The 21596-nt window shown below is 40.1% G+C and overlaps 1 protein-coding gene across 4 annotated transcripts in view; it reads left to right on the forward strand.

Moving 5' to 3' along the window:
- Nucleotides 1-85: 85 nt before the first annotated feature.
- Nucleotides 86-21596, forward strand: part of tars2 (threonyl-tRNA synthetase 2, mitochondrial) — a 31214-nt gene continuing 9703 nt past the window's right edge. The window contains exons 1-10 of one of the 4 annotated variants that reach the window (XR_013100830.1): nt 86-318; nt 8719-8848; nt 8978-9183; nt 10305-10357; nt 10501-10627; nt 11904-12079; nt 12252-12537; nt 12680-12937; nt 14460-14624; nt 14717-16829. Coding sequence is in view for 3 of the 4 variants with exons in the window: in XM_076890020.1 (XP_076746135.1) it covers nt 21483-21566 (84 nt within the window). In the remaining variant the exon portion in view is untranslated. Of the gene's footprint in view, nt 319-8718; nt 8849-8977; nt 9184-10304; nt 10358-10500; nt 10628-11903; nt 12080-12251; nt 12538-12679; nt 12938-14459; nt 14625-14716; nt 21567-21596 lie in introns of those variants that run through there. The other 3 variants (XM_014412094.3, XM_076890020.1, XM_014412093.3) reach the window with 3 other exon arrangements.

Raw genomic sequence — 21596 nt, forward strand, 5'->3', positions numbered from 1 at the left:
GCTTGTGCTTGTAGCTCTAGTTTTGCTCTCCTAATAAAGTAAAACAGGGGGGCGTGTTTTACCCCCAGCAGTCCTCATTAGTTTAGCTCCTCCATCCCCAGCAGCACCACAGAGTTGGAAAGATGGCGGCCGGTTCAGGGGCTGCTAGTGGTCACGGCTCACGCAGCTCCACCGCTGCTCTGGAAGCGTCTTTGGACCGGCGTTTTCAGGGAGTTTCAAACACTATGGAGTCAATACAAGGACTTTCAGCTTGGTGCATTGAAAACAAGAGACATCACAGCCTTATCGTCCGCTACTGGATGAAGTGGCTCAAGAAATGTGAGTAGCTTGTCACTGAAGCTAATCCGCTAGCTAGCGCATTTTAGCCATTTTTCAAATGCATTTCTGTCTGGACCAGCTACCAGTTTGCAAAACTCGGCTGCAGTTTATTGCGTTAGGGACAAAGTTGTTTAGTGCACAAAAGAGCAATAATTTACCCCCTGAACGAAGTTCAAGTTTTTTGATATGCAGCATATTTATAAGCTAACGCTGCCGTTGCTTGAAATTAGCTGCTAATGTTAGCAAAGCTACTGCTAGCGATGTTTACAGTCGGGCCTCCCGGGGTTCACGGCACTGCGCTTTTAAGCCGAAGAGCAAACATGATAAAAATATTATTTTTAGACTGATTTAATCAGCTGCATGTTAGCTTTAGTTGGTGCATGGTGGTTTGAGTTGTTCCTGACGGCTGGTCGTATCGAGCATAGTTTATTTAGGGGACGCGTGAAGCGATAAAGGAGCGATCCACTTAAATTAAACTCGTATGTCCCTTTCATTGTTATTATATTATTAATTTTTACCGACAAGCTCATTTAACATTTATACTAAAAATGCAAAATTAACTAGACTAGCTGTAGTTCCAAACTTTCCAAACAAACGGTGATAACGTCGTTTAAACTATCTACACTTCATTTATCTCCCGTCAGATTAGTATTAACGATAATGCCATATAGTGGGTATGTGCAGTGTAGATATCGTGTAATACACTTTAATTACAGCACCTCACCCTTTACTATTGGCTTCTGTTTAAAATGTGTTAGATAGTTATTATTTTGTTCTGACGTGTTATAATCCCCGTTGACATTCCCATAACGTGTTTAGACTGGTTTCTAATTAAATATATCTTAAGTAGCAGAGTACACGTGCGCAACAGTTCTTACATTAGAAGTAGAAGTTACGTTGTTTGATATTAAATCCTGTCTAGTTAGGTTAAACTTTTATCTAGTAAGGATGTAATTTTGTGCCTTTCAACCTCAATGCTAGATATCTGAAATGCACTTTTAAATAATAAAATTTTATATCTGTACCAGTAATTCCGATTTAAGATGTTGAGTGTAAAGAGGTCTCATAAGAGGCATGAGTCTTATCATTGTAGCTTTCTTAAATCAACATATACTAATATTTTGCTACATCAGAAATATTTTGTTAATATGTCAGATATATTGGAAACACAATTGCTCATAGATCTTGCTTTTTATGTCTTATGCTTTTTATTAACTTTGTATGTTCCCCTTGTGGATGCGTTGGTTCTCTGTCGGTACTAAAACTTCCTCCCACAGTCCAAAGACATACATGCTGGGTTAACTTGTGGTTTTAAACTGGATGTGTGTGTGGATGGTTTTGTCTCTGTGTGTTTGTCCTGTTATGGACTGGCAACCTGTCAAGGACTCACATTATTAAGGTCTAGTGACATCTGGTGTAGGCTTCAGCACTCCCCAAAACCCTAAATTGGATGTAGTTCTAGATCCCAAAACATGTCATGGCCAAATAATAAAAAATAAATAGCTGCTAGTTAGTTGTGTTGGTTAAATGCTAAAAGAGCCCTCCATAATAGAACAAGTTATCAAGAGGGAGTTATGAAGATTTGTAGCCTTGAAAGCATTTCCTTAGTCACTACAGTCATCTCTGCTTTTGCACTCTAACACTATGTTGACATTTCAAGGCGGCACTCTTATCTCTACTCCCTCCATGTACTTGTATCTTATGAGTTTTTATGAATCCTCCTGCATAATAAATCTAATAAGACCAGCCGGGATCGCAGTGTGGAGCAATTCAGTGGAAGGGCAGTTAATCAGCACACTTGTCTGCCAATGCCAAACCGTGCGTTTTTAAAGAAACGAATTCAGATCAACACTAAATGTAATGGCTTCTTCCTTTTCCTATTCTCCACCTTGGCCTGGTAGTTTGTTTGCGTAATCTTGCTAACAAAAAGACAGCTCACCCAAAAGCCGAGGAGGATTATGCATTTTGGTCAGTTGCTAGGTGAGCTTTTTGTGACAGATTCTCATGGATGATGAGATGTGTTTGAAAACTTTGATTCTTTGCTTAAAAAAAAAAAACCCAAACAAACAAACCGAATCATGTTTTGAAAATGTAGTAATGCTGTTTTTAAAAGTTTCCCTCAAGTCCATATAAATTTGCACCTGTTTGTATTATTTAGAGCTAGTCAAAGTCTCTGCAATATACTTTAGTTTTTTCACTCCCGTTTCTTTAATTTGTGCCCCTTAAGTGTCTACAGTACATTTGATAAGTCTCTCCCTCCTTATCCGTTGCTATTAGAAATACATTTGCTGCCTTTATCTTTATTTGTATAGGTTTTGATGGGTTATGGGCTGATTGTTATTTTTAAGCCTGCAGTAAATAAATTTCATCAGCTTTGTAGAGTTGTGTGGGAAGAACAAGGCAGGCCAACTGCCCTACATATTCTGTGCTTCTTTATTTATGTTGGTGCATGCATGATTAAATGAAATAGATGCTTGAAGTGCTGGTAAAGTCATATTGAAATAGTGCTTCTGTGTTGTTGTTTCTGTTGTAGATTGTTCAGATTCACAAACCAAATTTGGTTCCTGGTTGATGACTTTCCTGATCCTTTCAGGAATGTTCACTGCACCTTTCAGGAATGTTTTAATGAGCTACTGTCATTGTAGTAGCAGCATTATAGCCAGTGACACAGCATAAGTAACATGTAAACCCGTATGTACCCTGGGTAGTGTTTTTCCTGGAAACTGTAAGTAACATAACTACTTAACGTTTAGTGTAGTTATTTTTATTTTTTTAAGTAAACTTATCTTTGTAACTCTTCAGTTGCTGCATAATAAAACTGAAGAATATTTTCTACCTAGGATGTTATCTCTGTTTAGGTTTTTAGCCAACTGCTTAACGGCCTAAGTAATATTCATCCTGTCATATGGAGTGCAACTAGCGAGTGTTCCAGCACTGCTCGGTGGAGACATTTGTTTATATTTGGTTGAAGCATCACAGCTGCTAGCAGGTCCTCTTTCATTCTGTTGTTGTACTTTATGTTTTTTTGTTTTTTTCAAGTAGAAAAGTGTGTGTGTGTGTGTGTGTGTGTGTGTGTGTGTGTGTGTGTGTGTGTGTGTGTGTGTGTGTGTGTGTGTGTGTGTGTGTGTGTGTGTGTGTGTGTGTGTGTGTGTGTTCCACGTTTAGTGGAAACAGTTTTCTTGCATATATTGCAAAGTACTGTAGATTGTTGGAGGTTGTTGAAGCTAATTTTTCACATACTAAATCTTAATAATCCTAACAATTGCTTTCACTCTCAGACATGCCTGGGCTTAATGCTGTTGTTGGGCACACTCTGTAATAGAAAACAAATGATGTTTCTGTAGTAATATATCATTTCAGAATTTGTACCAGTGTTATCATGAATGATATATGATAGCACAACCCTAGTAGTCATAAACTCCAGCAAGAAAGTTAGCATGAACTAAAATTTAGAAAGCTGAAATGAACCATCAGTATTTAAGCATGTTTTCTAATCTTGAGCATGTGATCTATTGGTATGAAAATAAATAAAGAAAAAAAAGTGCTGAAAACACACAAAATCAGCAGACACACTATTGCTGCAGGCTCTTCTTTTGCAGGCTCAGGCCCTGTGTTTTAGAAAGCTAATCTGTCCAATGGGACGTTCTGTTTCAGTGGCTAAGTCCAGTTACTATGTGGGCATTTTTCTTTTCCTTTTCTTTTTTTTATAATTCCCACCCTGCATGGCTGCCCACAGAACAATGATGAGATTAGCTTATGCTGACAATACAAATGAACTGCTGTGTACCATTTGAGCTTTTGTGTGCTGATGGAGACCAGAGCAAACTGATCATAAGGGACTTTGTTGTAGGGCTGCAACTAAAGATTATTTTGGTAGTTGAATAATCTTCCAGTTTTTCTTTGATTAGTCAATGATTATTTCAGTAATTCTCATCTCCTCGTCCTGTTGGGCAGACCTTCTCTTCTAGGCTCCAGTGCCTCACCTGCTCAAGTCTGCCCACCTGTGACTGTCATCCTGTTGTCTCATCCCACAGAAAATTAAAATAATTACCCAGGAAACATATGAATTTGAAAATAATAAATAAAAATATTAGATAATACAAATTAAAGTGCTAGTAGTATTCAAACAAAAAAATAATAATGTGCAAAAAGGAAACCCAAATGACTTTTGTCCATAAGTACAAATCAAGCTTCAAATTAAATTAAAAATATTATTTTTCCGGTCCAAAATGACAAGTTTCCAAATTTTACAGATGATTCGGTTCATAAATACACGTTTGTAGAGGACATGCTCTGGAGTGAGGCTTGCTCTTATCTTTGAGATAATGTTCCCGGCTGCTGATAACCATGCTAAAGATGCTCTCTGTCATGGAGAGGTCAACCCGTCTTAACTGTTCTCTCTCACTACTCATTTGAGTGAGGCAGCACAATACATGTAATGAGTAACATTTTTCAGTGGTCTGAGTGGACGATGATAAAAATGCTTGAGGGACCTTTTTTTAGATGCAAAAGTGTCTGTCATGGATAATTCAGACCAACTACTGCACCACATAGACAACAGGCAGTGGAGTTTTGTTTTTTGTTGGGGGTTTTTTTCAGGCTGATTCAGTTTTTATGCCAAGTTTTAAGAAAGGAAATCTGTCAAACTGTGGTACCTGTTTTATTTTATATTTTAGTTGGGGGGTTTTTAAACTCAGTTTTGTCTCACTTTTCTGTTCAGTTCTGCTTATTTTAAACTCTTAAGCTTTGTTGTCATATTGAAGTTTTGTAGACTTTGAGTATTTTTGTTGTTGTTGTAATTTTCCAACTTTTGGGCTTAATACTGTATCTTTTACCTAATTGTAATTTAATGCATTATAGTATAGTCAGTTTTTCAGTTTATTAGAATAGACACACATCTTGATCTATAATACACAAAGTATTTTAATGTAGTTCTGGGAGCGGGCTCTATACTTTAAGGTACAGCACTGTGGTCAACTCTGTGTTAAATGTGCTATTTAAATAAATTTGACATAACAAAAAAGGTAATGTGTAATTCAAAAGGAACATGACTGAGTAAATTCTCAATTCAGTTAAAGTTAAAAACAAGTGGGGGAAAATCACTTCTAAAGTAGAAACAAAGAAGATGAAAAAATTGAACACAGTGAAACAGTATTACATTAATTAAACATTCATTGTTCCTTTATCTTGTCTAATCATGCATAATATAGATTCTAAAATAAATCTTTCTCAGTTTTCTGCCCAACAATACTTGTTATTAAAGGATAACAACTAACATCATGATGTTGAATAGCAGTATGTATACTTCGTCCTACTTAGTGACATTTTCATTATTTCACACGCAAGTCTCTCATAAATAAAGTTTTAATGTATGATTTAGAGCGGAGTTTGATAGGGCTGCTCAATTAATCGAATTTTAATCTCGATTACGATCTGGGCTTTCAACGATCATTAAAAAAGACTGAGCCGATTATTAGCCCCTCCCTCGTGCTTTACTCTCTCGCTGCTCTGTGTGGCAAATCGAGCGCACCTCTCTGCATTTCGAACACGTGTCACAAGAGCAGCGGTCCCCAACCTTTTTTGCGCCACAGACCGGTTTATGCCCGACAATATTTTCATGGACCGGCCTTTAAGGTGTCGCGGATAAATACAACAAAATAAAACTAGTACCGGTACCGAAAAAAAGAAAATTTATTCATAACACACGTGAAAAGACTCAGGAAAACAGAGTAAACGATAAAAACGATAACAAAATAATGCTGAAAACCAATAAAAACCCTGAAAACTATACATTTCACACCTGAGCCTCAACTCTCACGGCCCAGTACCAAACGACTCACGGACCGGTATCGGTCCGAGGTCTGGGGGTTGGGGACCACTGATTAAGAGGACCCGAGGGAAGCTCGGAAAGCTAAGCAGAAGTTATTTGGAGAGGAGAGTGACTGCCGTTGGTTGAAAAGAAAGGTAAAAAAAACTTCAGTGGTGTGGAAACATTATGGGTTCGCGGAGTCAGACGTGGATCAAGTAGACATAGTGTGTAAACTTTGCTACAGTGTCGTAGCTGCACCACAGAGCAACACTGCAAAGTTCACTAAACATAGATGTTTACATTTTTCATTTGTTTTTTATATTGCAAACATTTGCACTGTTATCAGTATTTGCACACTATTTTATATTATTTTTTGACACTCTTTAAAGTCATTATTCAATACATTGTTATTGTTAAATAAATATCGTCAAATAATCGAGATCTCAATTTCAGTGAAAATAATCGTGATTATCATTTTTGCCATAATCGAGCAGCCCTAGAGTTTGAAGAAAGATCTCCTGTCACACAAATTAAAATTTGATTTGTTTGCTGTTTGGGTGTTTTCACTAATTTTCATACAAAGATGTTGTCCCTTAAGTTCTGTTCCTACAATTTACACGTTCCTAAAATGCACGGCATTGGTTGTGAAAGGATAATTAATTAATTGGTGGTTAAACTCGCCTTCCTTGCTGTCACAGCACTACTGGGAATGCACATGCAGAGATTTAACGAAGCCACAACCTCAGTTTCCACAGGTTGAGAATTAGGCCGCTCAAGCTCCTCGTGCTTAGTCACAGACTGACACTGTGTCTTTACTGTTGTGCCACAGGTTTCACTGATATTTAAAATTGATATTATGATGGAACTGATTTAATAGTTTCAAATTAAATTTAAATGCATAATATTGTGTTTTGTATGTTAATTATTGCTATTAAGAAACTACTTAAAAAAGGTTTTTAAAGGTTTGTTTTACCAGCCTAAAATTTGCTGACTTTTGGGGGTTTAATTAAAAGGTCAGCAACTCAAAAAGTTATCTTGGCACAGCTTGCTGTATATAATGGAAGGTAACAAGGTGAGAGCTGAGGCAGAGGAAATACTTTCACCTCCTTTTCTTCTTGTTTATTGTTATTATTTTTTACTGGTAGATTATTGTGTTTATAAAAGGCTGCTTCTGTTTTAGACTGAGGTGATAATCCAGTCTAATTCAAATGTAAAAAACACATTAAGAGATTTAGATATTTTTAGATACATTTATTTCCCAAAATCCAGAATTTAACCAGTAGTATTGTTTACTCCCTAAAGCAGCAAAACTCATTGTGTCCTGCCACTATTGTATTCCTTCTTGAAATGGAAACGTATGCATAAGTTGACTAATCCAGACCATCACAAGAAGAAACGATCTTCAGCTTTTTGCTGTAGCTATAGTATCTCTACAGTGATGGTAACTGAAAGTTTTCCAGTTTTCCAGGCCTCTTACAGTAATGCGGTAAAATAAGTCAAAGATGTTGTGGTTTAGCCAGAGAAACAGTAGAGATGTTTGGTGTAGACTGCAGATGGCTTTCACGGGTCATCTGTCCAAAAGTTCAAGTTGACTAAATTGGTGAGCCTTTCAGCAGGAGGATGATAGTTAGCAGAGTCAGAAAATTCACCAAGGAGCGATTTAAAAAGTGACTTGAAAAATAATTGAATCATATTTGATTTCTTTTTAAATGTTTTGAGATTTGAAATTGGATATACATGCAAGAATTTTTTTCTGGAAGACTTTGACTTAAGCTTGTTAAAATTTTCAAAGACTGGTGAATAAACACGTACAGAAGTCATTTCGGCAAAAGACGGCAATGCTAGCTCCTGAGGCTAAGACTATACCTTGTTGTTTATTGAATAAATTACTGAATGTGTATGTGTATGTGTTAGTCCCCATAGGGAAATAGTTCCTCTGCATTTAACCCATTCACCCAGTGAAGCAGTGGGCAGCCACCAATGCAGCGCCCGGGGAGCAGTGTGTAGGGACGGTACCTCAGGGTAGCCGTTCAGTGGAGTTGAACCCCCAACCTTCCAATCATAGGGCCACCACTCTACCTACTGAGCTATCCCTGCCCCCTTGTTTTTCCCTTGTTGGCGTTCAAGTATACTGCTTTCATCTGTAAGCACAGTATCTAATGTTGGCTTGCATTCACATCCAGCAGCAGCTTTCACTGGATGTGCATGTTTCCACAAAAGCAGAAATTTTGTGTTAAGGTAACAGTTGCAAAGTTGCAGTAACTGAGTCACCAGAGTGGTTGAACTCTGGCTAGTCAGTGGTGTAACTTGATGAATCGTGACAGCATGTCCTTGACAAAAATCAAAAACACCATTTTTGAAACCCTGCAACGAGGAAACTCGTACATCACCTCAATGTCCTCCTTTGTTATGCCGTTTGTGTTGCATACAAATGACATCACAACCCCACGCACCTCAGGTTGTACTCAATTGCAATGGGAAAACAACCAAAATTGAATCGGGTCAAACCAAGTAGAAACTAGTGTAAATAGGCTAATAGTGATCTAAACTCCAGATTGAGTCCTTTATTTCTCTGCTTTTCTTTTTTTCAGCTGATAACAATCACCGCTTGAATCTTTTCTACCTTGCCAACGATGTGATACAAAACTGCAAAAGAAAGAATGCCATCGTTTTTCGTTCAGCCTTCTCAGAGGTCCTTCCTAATGCTGCTCAGCTCATCAAGTAAGTACATAGTGTTTGTTCTACGGTACTGTCCAGCCATCACTGCATTTTGTTTCTCTTCTAACCCGTCATGCCTATCACTGAAAAGGTATTAAGGTCTGTGTGTTGTTTATCATTTTACTCTGTTAGAGATGGGAAGGTTCGCAGGTCAGTGGAAAGGATCTTTTCCATTTGGGAAGAAAGAAGTGTGTATCCCGAGGAGGTCATTGCCCAGTTCAAAGCCAACTTGAATAAAAAGGAAAAGGAGCGAGAGAAGCAGAAGGAAAAAGAAAAGGAAAAAGAAAAGGAAAAAGAAAAGGAAAAAGAAAAGGAAAAAGAGGCTACACCTGCAAATGGTCAGTTTGTCACTTCAGAGTTTTGTCAGTGTGTTTTTTTGTTTTTGTTTTTTTAAACCAAACTATATATTCTTTACTAACATGCCAGGAAACTCTTATTGCATGACTGTGTTACGTATGGTAGATGCAGAAATGACTACTTAGGAAGAACAGCAATGTCCAGAAAAAGAAAGACCAGAACTTTCTTTACTTGAAATGATGACAAGGTGAAAATGTTATTCAAAAATATTAAAATATATTAAATATATTTATAAGGTCATCTTGGTAGCAGGAAACAGGAAATTAACAATCTCAATGTAATGCTGTAAATATTATGCTGTAAATACTGGATGTTTAATTAGTTGGTTTTAAAGTCAGTTATTCACTTCATGGTTATTTTAAACGACGAAGGAAAGTGAAGCAAAATTGCTGATTTCAAGTTATTAGAGTATAAAGACACATTGTGAAGACATGGGAGAATATGATTAATTACAGTTGGTATTGGGTTTGGCTTAAGCTGCTGCCCCTGCAACCCAGCCTCTGAGGATGGATGGATGGATGAAATAGTTTTTTTTGTTTTTGTTTTTTACCCCTCATCCATAAGAAGCTGATAGGATATTGTCGGCACCCTACTGGGCAGGTGGGCAGGCAACATGAACTCCCAAGTTTGTGAATGCGATAACTTGAGAAATAGTCACCTAGGATTTCCGAAACTTTTTCAAACTAAAAACTAAAGTCTCAGTGACCTTGACCTACCTCAATAAATTCAATTCCTGTTTGGTAGTACACTCCTCTGGTCAACCTGCTGGTAATTGGGAGTATTGTAGGTTGCTAGTTATAAAATTTGTACATTGATGAGCAATATAAATTTTAAAAATGCTTCAATAAATTTTAAAATATAACTTGGTGGCGCTGCTGAATAAAGTATGTGTGTGGGAAAACGCTGTTCAAAGAAAACTGAAAGTCAGCAGTTTAACGAAAAGTCCGTTTGAGGTGCTAAAATACTGAGGTAGTGTGGGCACTGCTGAAAACGTATTAGTGTGGGCATAGGTTACTAAATCATCCTTAAGTTAACGCTGTCTGTTTGGAATATTTCCAGATACCTTACAGTGTTTTTAAAGTAATTTATTTTTACTCTCTAGCTCCTGCTAATTCCAAAGCTGCCCTGAAGTCCAAGATTGTGGCGGAGTTCACGGTAGGCCTTCTTTGTGTTTTCCTGGATTTTTCTTTTTTCTTTTCTTTTCTTTTCTTTTCTTTTCTTTTCTAAAAAGCCTGAAAATCAACCACGATATAACAACATCTTGTGATGTTAAATCATCTGCACTCTCTCTCTTCTAGCCCCACTCCCTCATTGAACAATTGTTAAAATATAGGCAAGCTGTTGCCGAAGAAGAGTTTCAAGAAAAGCAGCTGTCAGCTCTCCGGGTGGATGTCTGCAGCACGGAGGCCCTCAAGAGACTTAAAGGTCAGATGTCACTGGGCTTATTTGTACATCAGTGCACACCTGTTGTCTTCTGTACTTTCTCTTAAGTCTCAAATATACTGGATTTTTATGTCCTTGGCATAGCCTGTCAAAACAAGTATACATATCACTAGCAGGGGTCTTCCTGGCTTCTTACAGGCCTTTGGTGTGGGCATGGAGGGTAAAGTTAAAAACAAACAATAAAACCATGGACTTGTGATGGTTTTAGACAACACACCTGTACTTTAATTGTACCTAAAGTCCTTTTAAAATAGTTCTCTACAAGGCAACACATCCCTCACTGTCACAACACTTTATACTCATATCAACAACTCAAATTGTCGCACTTGTTAAAGTGAGCCAATTCATTTTCATCTGATATTTGCTGTGTTGCTTTTACTTTTGTATTTTATTGTAAATTAGTCTGCTTCAGCTATGTTACAGAATCTAAAAATTTAGTCTCATCTTTCAACATTTGTCCTTTATGACATGCAGCACACTGAAGGAAACTGTTTGCTTAAGACATGCTCATAATAAGAGAAATCTATCTTCTCTTAAGCGAGGGTGCTCCCTGATGTAGTGTGCGGGCAGCAGAACACGTGATTAGCACTAGCTTGTGGTGGACGTACGGGACTATTAGTTGTGCTGCTTGCATATTGACACAATCTGAAACCACAGTGCAGGTTAAAAACCCAAGTAATGACCAGTCTGACTGGGACAGACATTTGTGTTCTCACATTCTGAAATGCATCAGCTCAGCTTTATCACCAGGGAGTTTTTTTTGTTTGTTTGTTTTAAACATCTCAGTGCAAAACTCACTAATGAACTGTGCTTAGTTCCCTGATATCTGAGCTTATAAATGAAATAATTTAAACAAATTACATGTGGAGGAGATTTGAATTCTCCACATGTATTTGAAATGTTTTTTAGTACTGGTAAGTTTTTCTCTAGCCTCAGCTGAAAGCTCTTGTACAGCCAGTACACACCGTAAACAATGGCTGTTAAGTCTTTGCATCTTATTTCTGAAAAGGCCCATGTACCATTTCTGAGAATGGCATCGGTGAAAAGGGTTCATGGATAGGTCAATGGATTATTCTTGTTAAGCGGGATGCAGTTCTCTGGAAAAAAAAGTGTGTTATTTATTTATTTTTCCCCTGATGCATTCGGCATCAGCACTGACCTTCTGACTGTTCTGTTAGCTTTTTTTCTGATTTAACTTGTTAAAAATTGAGTAAACCTTGTGTTTAATGGCTTGCTTGTCAACTGTCTCTTGTGTTAGATAAGGCAGGGGGGAACAAATTTGCCAAGGACTTTGAGGATGGCAGCCTGAAGCTGCAGGAGTTTGTCAGCTTCCTGGAGAAAGAGTTGAAAGCAGGACCTCCTCTGCTGGAGGCTCTGGGAAACGCAGATATTTTCTACGAGATGCAGTACAAGGAAGTTAAGATTGTGGCCAATGTAGGTGTTGTCTTTTGTAAGATGTAAAGATATCAAAACAATTAGAGTTAGTTGGTCTTAAAGTGGAAATATTGTATTTAAAACATTAAAACTAATTTATTTCATTGATTGGTGATCCAGCTATTCCACTGTTTGAGCTTAATTTTGTTTCTCTCTTCGACGTTCTCCTCAGGCTTACAACGCATTTGCCAATCGTGTGGCCAGTCTTAAAAGGAAATTGGATTCCCTCAAGTCCACTCTACCTGGACCTGAGGACTCTCCCATCCCCTCACCATCTGAAGATGCCCCCTCCCCCACTGGCTCTGACTCACCCTTTATGGCAATGGTGGCTAGCAGAGCCCAGCTCGATCCAGATCTGGATGGAAAGGCCATGGATGAAGGAGAAATGCAGAGTGACAACAGAGACATGGAGGACATGGATATGTCTGACGAAGAGACTGATGCTGCAACTGCAGGGGGTGAGTGTCCTAGATCTGTGGTTGTGCTATGATATAATTTTTTGTCTCCAAATTAATTCATTAGAAAGTTAAGTTGCAAAGCTGCAAACTTGTGATTCAATTTTGAGAATCTATGAGCTCTTTGAATTTCCTTCATTCTCAGATGATAAGAAGGAAAAGCCAGCCGCTGCCATGTCTAAGGCTGCAAAGTCAGATGCGCCTTCAAAGCTTCCAAATCCACCTGCGAAGGCCTCTAAGAACAATGCTTCTGCTACTACCACCACAACCACCCCAGTGACTCCCACATCTGCTACTCCTACAAGTACCCCAGCCACCCCTCTGGGTGTCAATCTGGCCAAGGTGGACCTGGGAAAGATTACCTCCATTCTCAGCTCGCTAACCTCCGCCATGAAGAATACAGGTATGTTTGTGGAAGAGGGACAAGACTTTCTGTGTTATGCTTGGTGGTTATTAGACAAAATTTAAAAAAACAAGACAAACTGTTCTGTTTTGTGAAAAAAAAAAAAAAAAAAATCCAGGACTAGACGGGCTTTAAAAGTGTTACTTGATATTAATTTAGGCCATCTTCCTTCTAAGATCAGCTTCTTATGTTCCTCCAGACTACTTTCCACATCAACAGCAAACATCATTTGTGGGCCATCATCTGTGGTGATGAGACTATGATATTGAAACTTGTAAGATCAGGACAGTTACAGGTTTGTGCACTGTGAACTTCAGAGAGTCAATGTGAAGTTCTGCTCTAACATTTTAGGGCATGTCAAGGAAAACATTAGCGCAAGCGCCGTGAACTGAACTGTGGTGTGTTCACCGTCGGCCATACATACCAGAAGGAGCCGTTTAAGGGGACAGACCTGGACTTCAAGTTCTGACCTAAAAGATGATCAGCTATGGATGAGAATATGATTTTTGAAAGGGAGATTTTAAATCCAGGAATATTTTTAGGTTCTTTTTTTGTTTGTTTGTTTGTTTGTTTTTTAAAGCCTCTCTGCTATAAAAGCTTCATTCTCACTCCGCTGAGTGGGCAGGTGGTTTAGAAACCCAAGTTTGTGAATACAATAACGCGAGAATGAGTTCATACTGTAGGTGCATCTACTGAAAAGCTCAGATGAGTTTTAATGTCAGTGACCTTGACATCAAGGTTAAGGGTCAGTGGTCAGGTTATCTGAAAATCACCTAATTTTCCAGTTCATAGCATAGGTGCATTTACTAGGAAGCTGAAGGGTAGAACTGGCAGCTGCCACTATATATTTTTGTTATTTTTTTCCCCATGTGCTTAATTCTAGAACTTTCTGATTGTACTTTTTGTTTTATAATAATCTGTATTCATTACAACATTTTCAATTGAATGTCCTAGAATTAACTACATTGATCACTTATCTTTTCAGACTTGAATCTAGATGTTATTCAACCCTGACTGTGCTCACAAAATATGAAATGCTAATTGAAATTATCAACAAATGTGCTTATGTTTCTCACTCATTTTAGCCCTCCCTCAAGAGCCTGCAATGGGTTAGTGAAGCAATGTTAACAGTATTTCCAGGAATATGTAATGACCTCTGCATTACATGAACAACTCTCTTGGAAACTGTAAAAGTGGTTGTGGTTAATTATCTGTGGAGCCATTTCCAAATAAGCCGCCATTACATTTTTCTGTGTAAAGAAGACGCACATCACCCAGCGTAGCTCAATGATTTGTTTTTTTTAATTATGTCTGGACAACAGGGGATCTCTGTGGAACAGACTAATGAGCAAAGTCAGTTGTTGACCATGCAGCTCATACTTGCTGGTTAACTTTAATGTTGTTTTCAATTTATTGTTGGAACACAGAACATTTTTTCCAGTTTAAGACGTTTTGTTTGATTCAGTACATTTAAAATAATTTTGTTAAATTTCTGGGGCTGCTTTGATCTTTCTCTCTGCAGCAAGCCCATCACCTCGTCCATCTCCTGGGACACCCACAACCCCATCTGGCCAATCAGCAGCCTCCAAAGGAACCCCTCCAAGCCCTGCCTTGGCCAGTATCCTGTCACGTGTTGATATCACACCTGAAGGGATACTTAATGCTCTGTCTAAAACCAACACAACAGGTAAGATCCATATATTTGGCTTATTGAATTTCTTTAAGAATAACTAACGAAGTGACCTTGTTTCAATATTTGTCACACTTTGTTTTTGTCAGGTTTGTCCTCTTTCCTGCATAGTGTGACTAACACCACCTCTGGTGCTGCTGCTGGTACACGAACCTCCCCAGAATCAGCACCTTCTAAAGCTCTGCACACCAGCACCCCGACCACCCCAACTACCCCAAAAACGAAAGCTGGTCTGGGGAACAGCCACAAGCGAGAAACACCTGGAAGAATCAGAGACTGGGGGAGAGAGAGACAACTGTCCCCTCCTCCTCCACCACCTCCCCCCCCTCGCCCCTCAGCTCCTTCTGTCTCTCCCCCCAGCTTAGAATCCAAAATCAACAGTTTCCTGCAGGGTAATCCAGGTTTTAGTCTCGCTCTTGGTGATGTTAGTCCTGATGGGGTGGATGGGACCCCAGTGAGAGACGAGGCAGCCGGCACCCCAACCCAGGATGAGATTATGGACACACCTGCAAGTGTGCCAGAATCTGTGGGCTCATCTGGAGGTCATAACCTCTCACCCACAGCCTACCGCAATGAACCCTGGGATGCAGCTATCACCCCGTCGGGAAGCGGCAATGATGGAGACTTCCTGCCCACCTCCCGATATGGCGCTGGAAGAAAGAGCGGCACAAAATTAAAAGACAATGAAGTGATGCATGTGAGGAAGCTGGTCTCCTCTTCTCCTAGTAATGACATGAAGGGTAAGAAGGATGATCAGCAAAGTCAGCTAAGGATGATGGGAAACAACAGAGCAATGGGAGAGAGGAGGCCCTGTGCCGGCTCTCGTAAGGCAAGCATTGGTTCAGATGAAGGAGGTCAGTGTGGAAAAAAAGAAGACAAGTTAAAAGGTCAAATGTCTCCAAGTGGAGATGGGAAGGAGGGGCAATACCATCGTATTGAGACACTCGTGTCACCCTGCACCGAAGGGGCACCCATTCAAACTCTAGGCTACTCTAATAGACCGCTCACTGGAGAGCGCATAAAGACAGTAGAGAGCATACGCGTGATTGGTCGAGGCTCTCGACGGGGAGGAGGACCTGGAAGTCGACCAGGAGGAGCCATGTGGTATGAAGAGGAAGGATACCTGGAAGCTCAGCCTCCCTCACCACAACTTGTCCCCCCTCCTCTTAACATTGGCCCAGGGGGCACAGAGGACATGACCCCCTCTATGCCTCCTCCTCCCCCACATCTCCTACTCCCCCCACATCTTCACCCCCCTCCGCCCCTTCCTCATCTTCCTCAAACTCAGTATCAGTTGCCTTACCACACAGAGAACATCCAGACTCCTCCTCCATCACACCTCCACCAAGTTCCTCCTCCTACATCTCCCTTCTTCAGCACACCTCCAGCAATCCCTAGACCCCCTCCACCCCCAATACCACAGCGCCATTCCCCTCCACCTACTCACCCTGCTGTACCCACTGCAGTCATGGTAGGAGGGGTGATGGTCCCTGCTGACCGGCCTCTGCCACTTCCTCACTCAGTCAGACCTGAAGCTGCAGAGAGAGGTGGAGTAGGGCCAAGAGGAGGCAAAGTGGCCCCCCCACCCCTCATGTCATCGTTGCTAGGCGAGCCCCCTAAGCTTCCCCGCCCCGGCACAGTAAAAGAGCCCTTTGTTCTCTGCCATGCACCCCCCCTCCACCGTCCAGGTACCCCTGGTGTTCCTCCACCTTTATTGGGTAGAGTGAAGGAGCCTCTGAATCTACCTCTTCCATCCCCGTCTCCCTCTCCCACATCATCTGCAACCTCACCCTCCACACCTAATTCCCCTGCAGTTGACACTGCTCCTTCGCGCTCACTTGCCCAGTCCGCTGCCCTTCCTCTCCAGAAACCTTCTGCTAGTCCTCCAGGGCAGCCCCGCAACCAAAACCCTAACCCTGTTCCCCTCCTCACCTTGCCTACTCCTCGGCCTCCAATCCTCTCCGTTCCCATCTCACAGAGATCCCTGCTGCGAGGCCGAAACCCTCAGCAGCATAATCAAGATCTACCCATAGGGGGGTTTCGTGGGGGAAAGCGCCCCGGGCCTCCATTCACAGGTGGTCCCTTGCATGCACAGAAGAGGCCTTTCCTACCCCCACGCTACTGAAGTGGTCATCTGCGACAAGCTGAATGAGAAGTGCAAGCCACACATCTAGCAGTGCAGTGTGTGTGTTAGCCCTGCTGGTATGAGCCCAGATATCTTTACTCTGTTAATTAGCTTGAATTAAAACTACCTTAGGTTGTGTGTAAATAGCTGATTTAAATTGTCTTGCTTCAGCCAGGTAGCCAGTCATCTAACACTGCACAGTAAAGCTAAGAGGTTATCAGTTTCATAGTGCAGATTGTTATGTAACAACCAATAATCTTTTTTCTTTTTCCCCCACAACAATTTTCCGTGCACAAGTTTCATTCGTTCTGTTGCAGGAATTGCATACCTGTAAGAAGAAAAAAGCAAAATAGTTCAAGAAAAATGAAACTACATTTCAGCCCTTTCAGACATGCTGGTGGCTTCGTTCGTCTGTTACAGTGACGGCATTCTGTCATTCAGACATGGGTCGCTTTGTTTTTAAGGTTAATGTTCCTCATGGCTTAGGGACATAACCACGAGCTACATGGGAATTGCCATACTGGATTATTATGTGCATCCATTGAAGTCTTATCCACAGACTTGTGAAGATTACTTATCTTAGCCATTGTTCCCTAAAATAGAGGTCTTTATATTTATGTCCATGTCTGTGCTGTAGCAAGTGATGGCTATTCCTGCCCCTCCCTCATAGGCTGGAAACGTAAGTTAATCCAGTTAAAATACGATGTCTATGTTATATAGCGCAATTGTGAATATTACCACTGTACTGGATCCCACTTAGTAAAATTATAGAAAAGTGACTAGAATGCTTATTCAGACATGAAGCGAACAAGTTACAAGAGATAATTGAAAATGAGAGCGTGTCTGAAAGGGGCTTCAGAGTTTTCCTGTGTGATATTTTTTTTTAATTATTATTATTTTAATCTGAGAAGAGAGATGCTGGATAAAAGAAAGATGGGTCTCATGATATTGAGGAAAAACAGGGCTGTAGTTTGGCTTTTTGGGAAATGCGTTTGTTGGCTTTTTTGTTTTGTAATGAAGCTCAATATCACTCATCTCCAGCATGCTGTAGATGACGCTTAACATAAAAACTGTAAACAGTTGGAAAGCTAGATCAGGAAAAAAAACATCTAATTTCTTTCACCCATACAAAACGGACCTTTTACAGGGGATAATGAGCATGCAGTGACTTCTGAGATAAATTTCACAGCAACAGCACAACTCTAAGAAGTCACAATTTTTTTTCAAGAAGTCCAAGCTGTTTTGCCCGTACTTCCAGTCTTTGTACTCTGCTAAGCTCATCTGTGTCTGCATCATATTTAACAGATGAATAAGAATTACTGCATTTCCCAAAAATGTCAAAGTAAAACAAAAATGTCGGATTGAATTCATGACAGTAATCTCTTCTTCCATGAGAGAGAGAGAGAGATTTGAAGTGATTTGTTTTTCAGGTGAGATTAAGACTTATTTCCAAACTACCCGCTGTAAATAATATTCTTCTGCTCAACCTTTTTCCACCCTTCTGTCACTCTCACTGTATATTTCTAAGCTTGTAAATATAAAGACTGAGTTGACATAGCCCCCCCCCCCCTCTTTTTTTTTTTTAAATTTTTTTTTAAAGCTATTATCTCTGTACATGAGGACAGTGATCGTTGTTCACGCACCCCGTCTTTACTGTGATCGAGGCCTTGGATAAGCTTTAGCCCAGAAGATTTTCTCTCCAGTACCTATCATGTGTTTATGTCCTCCTTTTGCGAAACCACCGCACAGAAGAGGAGGCTGAAGATAATTATGCATTTTTATTTCCTATATATAAATGTCTACCTGTGCGCGCTTCACATTAGACTGAGTCATGAAGATACTCGGTAGTGGATGATGGGATGGGAGGGAGTATTAGACTTTGAACCACACCCTTGCTAGGCTTCAATATGTACTCTTGAATAAAATCCAGAGTTTCAATTCAACTGGGAGGGGGAGGTATTTTTATTTGGTCACTATCCATCACTTGAATTGCGCTGTTTGACTTTACCTTTCAGATTGTTCTCATGCATTTGCACAGCTACCATTACATTAACATTTAAAGCCTTTGTTTTTCAGCTGTGCTTTCTTGCTAGGTAGACTTGATGCTTTTCCATTTGTAGGAACCCACAGATGGTGTTTAAGCTAATTAGGATTGCATGTAAAATGGTTCATTTGAATACTTCCAATTGTTTTGGCCCTTTTCTCTATATTGCTAATTTCATGCTTTTGCTTTCAAGCGTCTGTGCTTACCTTGTGCTCACATGGGCTTCACCCTAAAACACTTGTGCACCTCTCACCACTTTTAAGAGGTAAAATAACAACGAAGAAAAAGATTAGCACGATGGCCTTAATGCTCCCTCTTGTCCAGAAATTGTTTCCATAATACTGACCTCTCTCATACATTGGTAGTAGTTTACCTCTACAAGTCAGAGGTGCAGTGGTCTCACATCTCTAGTGTTTGATTCAAGTGTGTGTTGAAGCTGTGGTGAAATTACAGTTTTATCAATATGCTGAAAACCTTCCTGCATAAAGTCTCTGAATACATTGTGTAAAAAATATACCCAAATGTAACCACAAAGCATATTTGTCACTACAGCGTTGGCACACTGGTGTTTTCCTGAATGTTTATACGTCTGTTACCACCCTCTGTAAATTGTTATCTTCACAGTCACATGTAGGAGCAGCTAATAATCAGTTTGCAGTGTTCACATTGCACACAGAATAATTGTAAAACATCTTCAAGTTCACCTTCTCGTCCCTTCCTCGTGACCTTAAGATAACTTGGTTTGACCAATTGAAAATGACTGACAAAACTACCAGCCTGTTTGTGTGTGTGTGTGTGTGTATATATATATATATAAGTTGAACTGCTTTCACTGCTGTTCTCATCAATGATGCTATATCACCGCCCTTTGAGTGTCCAATCTTTTCTGGTGTGATGAACATGCACACATTCTGCAGCTTTTATTTTTGTCACAGTGAATATATGCATACTTAAGGGGGGAACTATATCTTATGATATTATTTTTAAGGATCAAAACTATTAGAGGGGTAACATTTTCAGTGCATTAATGAATTGACTTAAACCAGCCTTCACATATTGGCAAATCTTTTTTTTTCTTTTTCTTTTGCTTTACAGACTGTAATCAGTCTGCTCCATTTGCCATTTTCTGTATTTGTTGTTGTTTTGGTTCATTCTGTTTAAAAAAAAAAAAAAAAAAGCTTGCACACTACACCACACACTGTTGCTGGAAAGCCACACTTTACAATCAAGTTCATTTAAAAACCCTGTACCTATTTCTGGACCATATTTGCAGAGCTCACTTGAGACATTGTGACTGAGTGATGACTCACCTCTAGTGTGTAATTAATATGCCCACAGTAAGACCAAACAGTGGCTGCACAGTGTTCAGCAAATAATTATTTTTTACATTCATTTAATTTAACATGATGCAGGATAATTTATTCTTGTTGTGGATATTTTCTGCTACACATTAGGGCCCCTGTTCCTGTTAATCTGCTGCTAAAACTTTTAAAATGTCATACAGCTGAAATGTAAGGTCTTCAGTGCTTATTAAGACATCTGAACCTTTAGGGAAAATACTAGATCGACTTTTTGCCCTTATAGAGGCCAACAGACATGTGGCGTGTGAAGCATTTTAATTGCAAAAGGCTTTTACCTAATTTTAACATGGACATGATGTTAAACCAAACACAGTTTTAAAACCTTACCTATAATATGGTTTAATCTGCTAATTAAGGTGATGTCACCAAGTAATTGCTGGGGTAATTTAAAGCTGAATGGACTGTATTTACACTGTAAAGTCCAGTAGATTTCTCTCATAGAGCTGTAGCTCCCCCAAGCGGCAGAGCAGAAGTACTTCGGCTGCTGTAGTCTTTAAGTCGTCCTTGATGAAGCCGCTTCATCTCTCCGTTGGGTTGTTTTACCCACAATTTCTAAATCCAAAATATAATGACGCTCCTTTTCAGAATCAGCTGGTTTGTTTATTAATATTCTCAGCTTTTTAAGTCTGTTCACAAAATTAAACGGCCAGTGAATAGTTTTATAATTAAAATTATTTAGAGCTTTTGACAGCGAGTCTGTAGAGGGCAGGGTTTAAAATATGTCCCTTATTTTAATAAGAGCTGCAGTGAATGTGGTTTTCGGTGAAAGTCAAACTGTATTCATCTTTCCTCCCTCCGTGTTTTAAAATAAACTTGTACTTTGGGCACTAAACTGATGCACACTTGCAGCAGGCTCGGGAAGCTAAGAGCACCGATTCTGCTGCTCAGCTTGTGGGCCCGTCGTGATGCAGCAGGTCGGTGCTTCTCTGAAATTACTTTGTTTTGCACGCAAGCTCTCAAACACCGTTTTGCAGTGTTCTCCACAAACGAGAACTGTCGACGCATGCGCTGTTTCGTGTAAATTTCAGCATATGTGACTCCAGTCTGAAGCGCCTGACCGGACAGTGCGTAATTTTATTTTTGAAGGCTAGAGATGTTTTCCCCCATCGCGCTCTTTCTATTTCCCCTGCGTTTAATTGCGCGCCCTGGCGTAGATGTCAGGAGCGCGCACGCTGAGACGGAGCTCCGTCATAACTTTTCAGTCTTTACGTCAACGCTGCTGCCAGTAACCCGTGCTTTCCGGTGTTATGGCCGCTTGCAGTGAAGGGGACAGTTATATGTGGTAATGGTGAATGAAGCGGTTGTTTTAGGCAGGGGTGTTTGGTATGGCGGTGACGCAGCTGCTTCGGCTTGTTACCTGTCGTTCGACAGCTCGTGCGACCCTTTGCGCGCAGAGGAAGTACAGCAAGGTGCGGTAAAGCAGTGCACTGAGTGAGGCT

This window comes from Maylandia zebra, linkage group LG11, assembly GCF_041146795.1.
Source record: "Maylandia zebra isolate NMK-2024a linkage group LG11, Mzebra_GT3a, whole genome shotgun sequence".
NCBI lineage: Eukaryota > Metazoa > Chordata > Actinopteri > Cichliformes > Cichlidae > Maylandia > Maylandia zebra.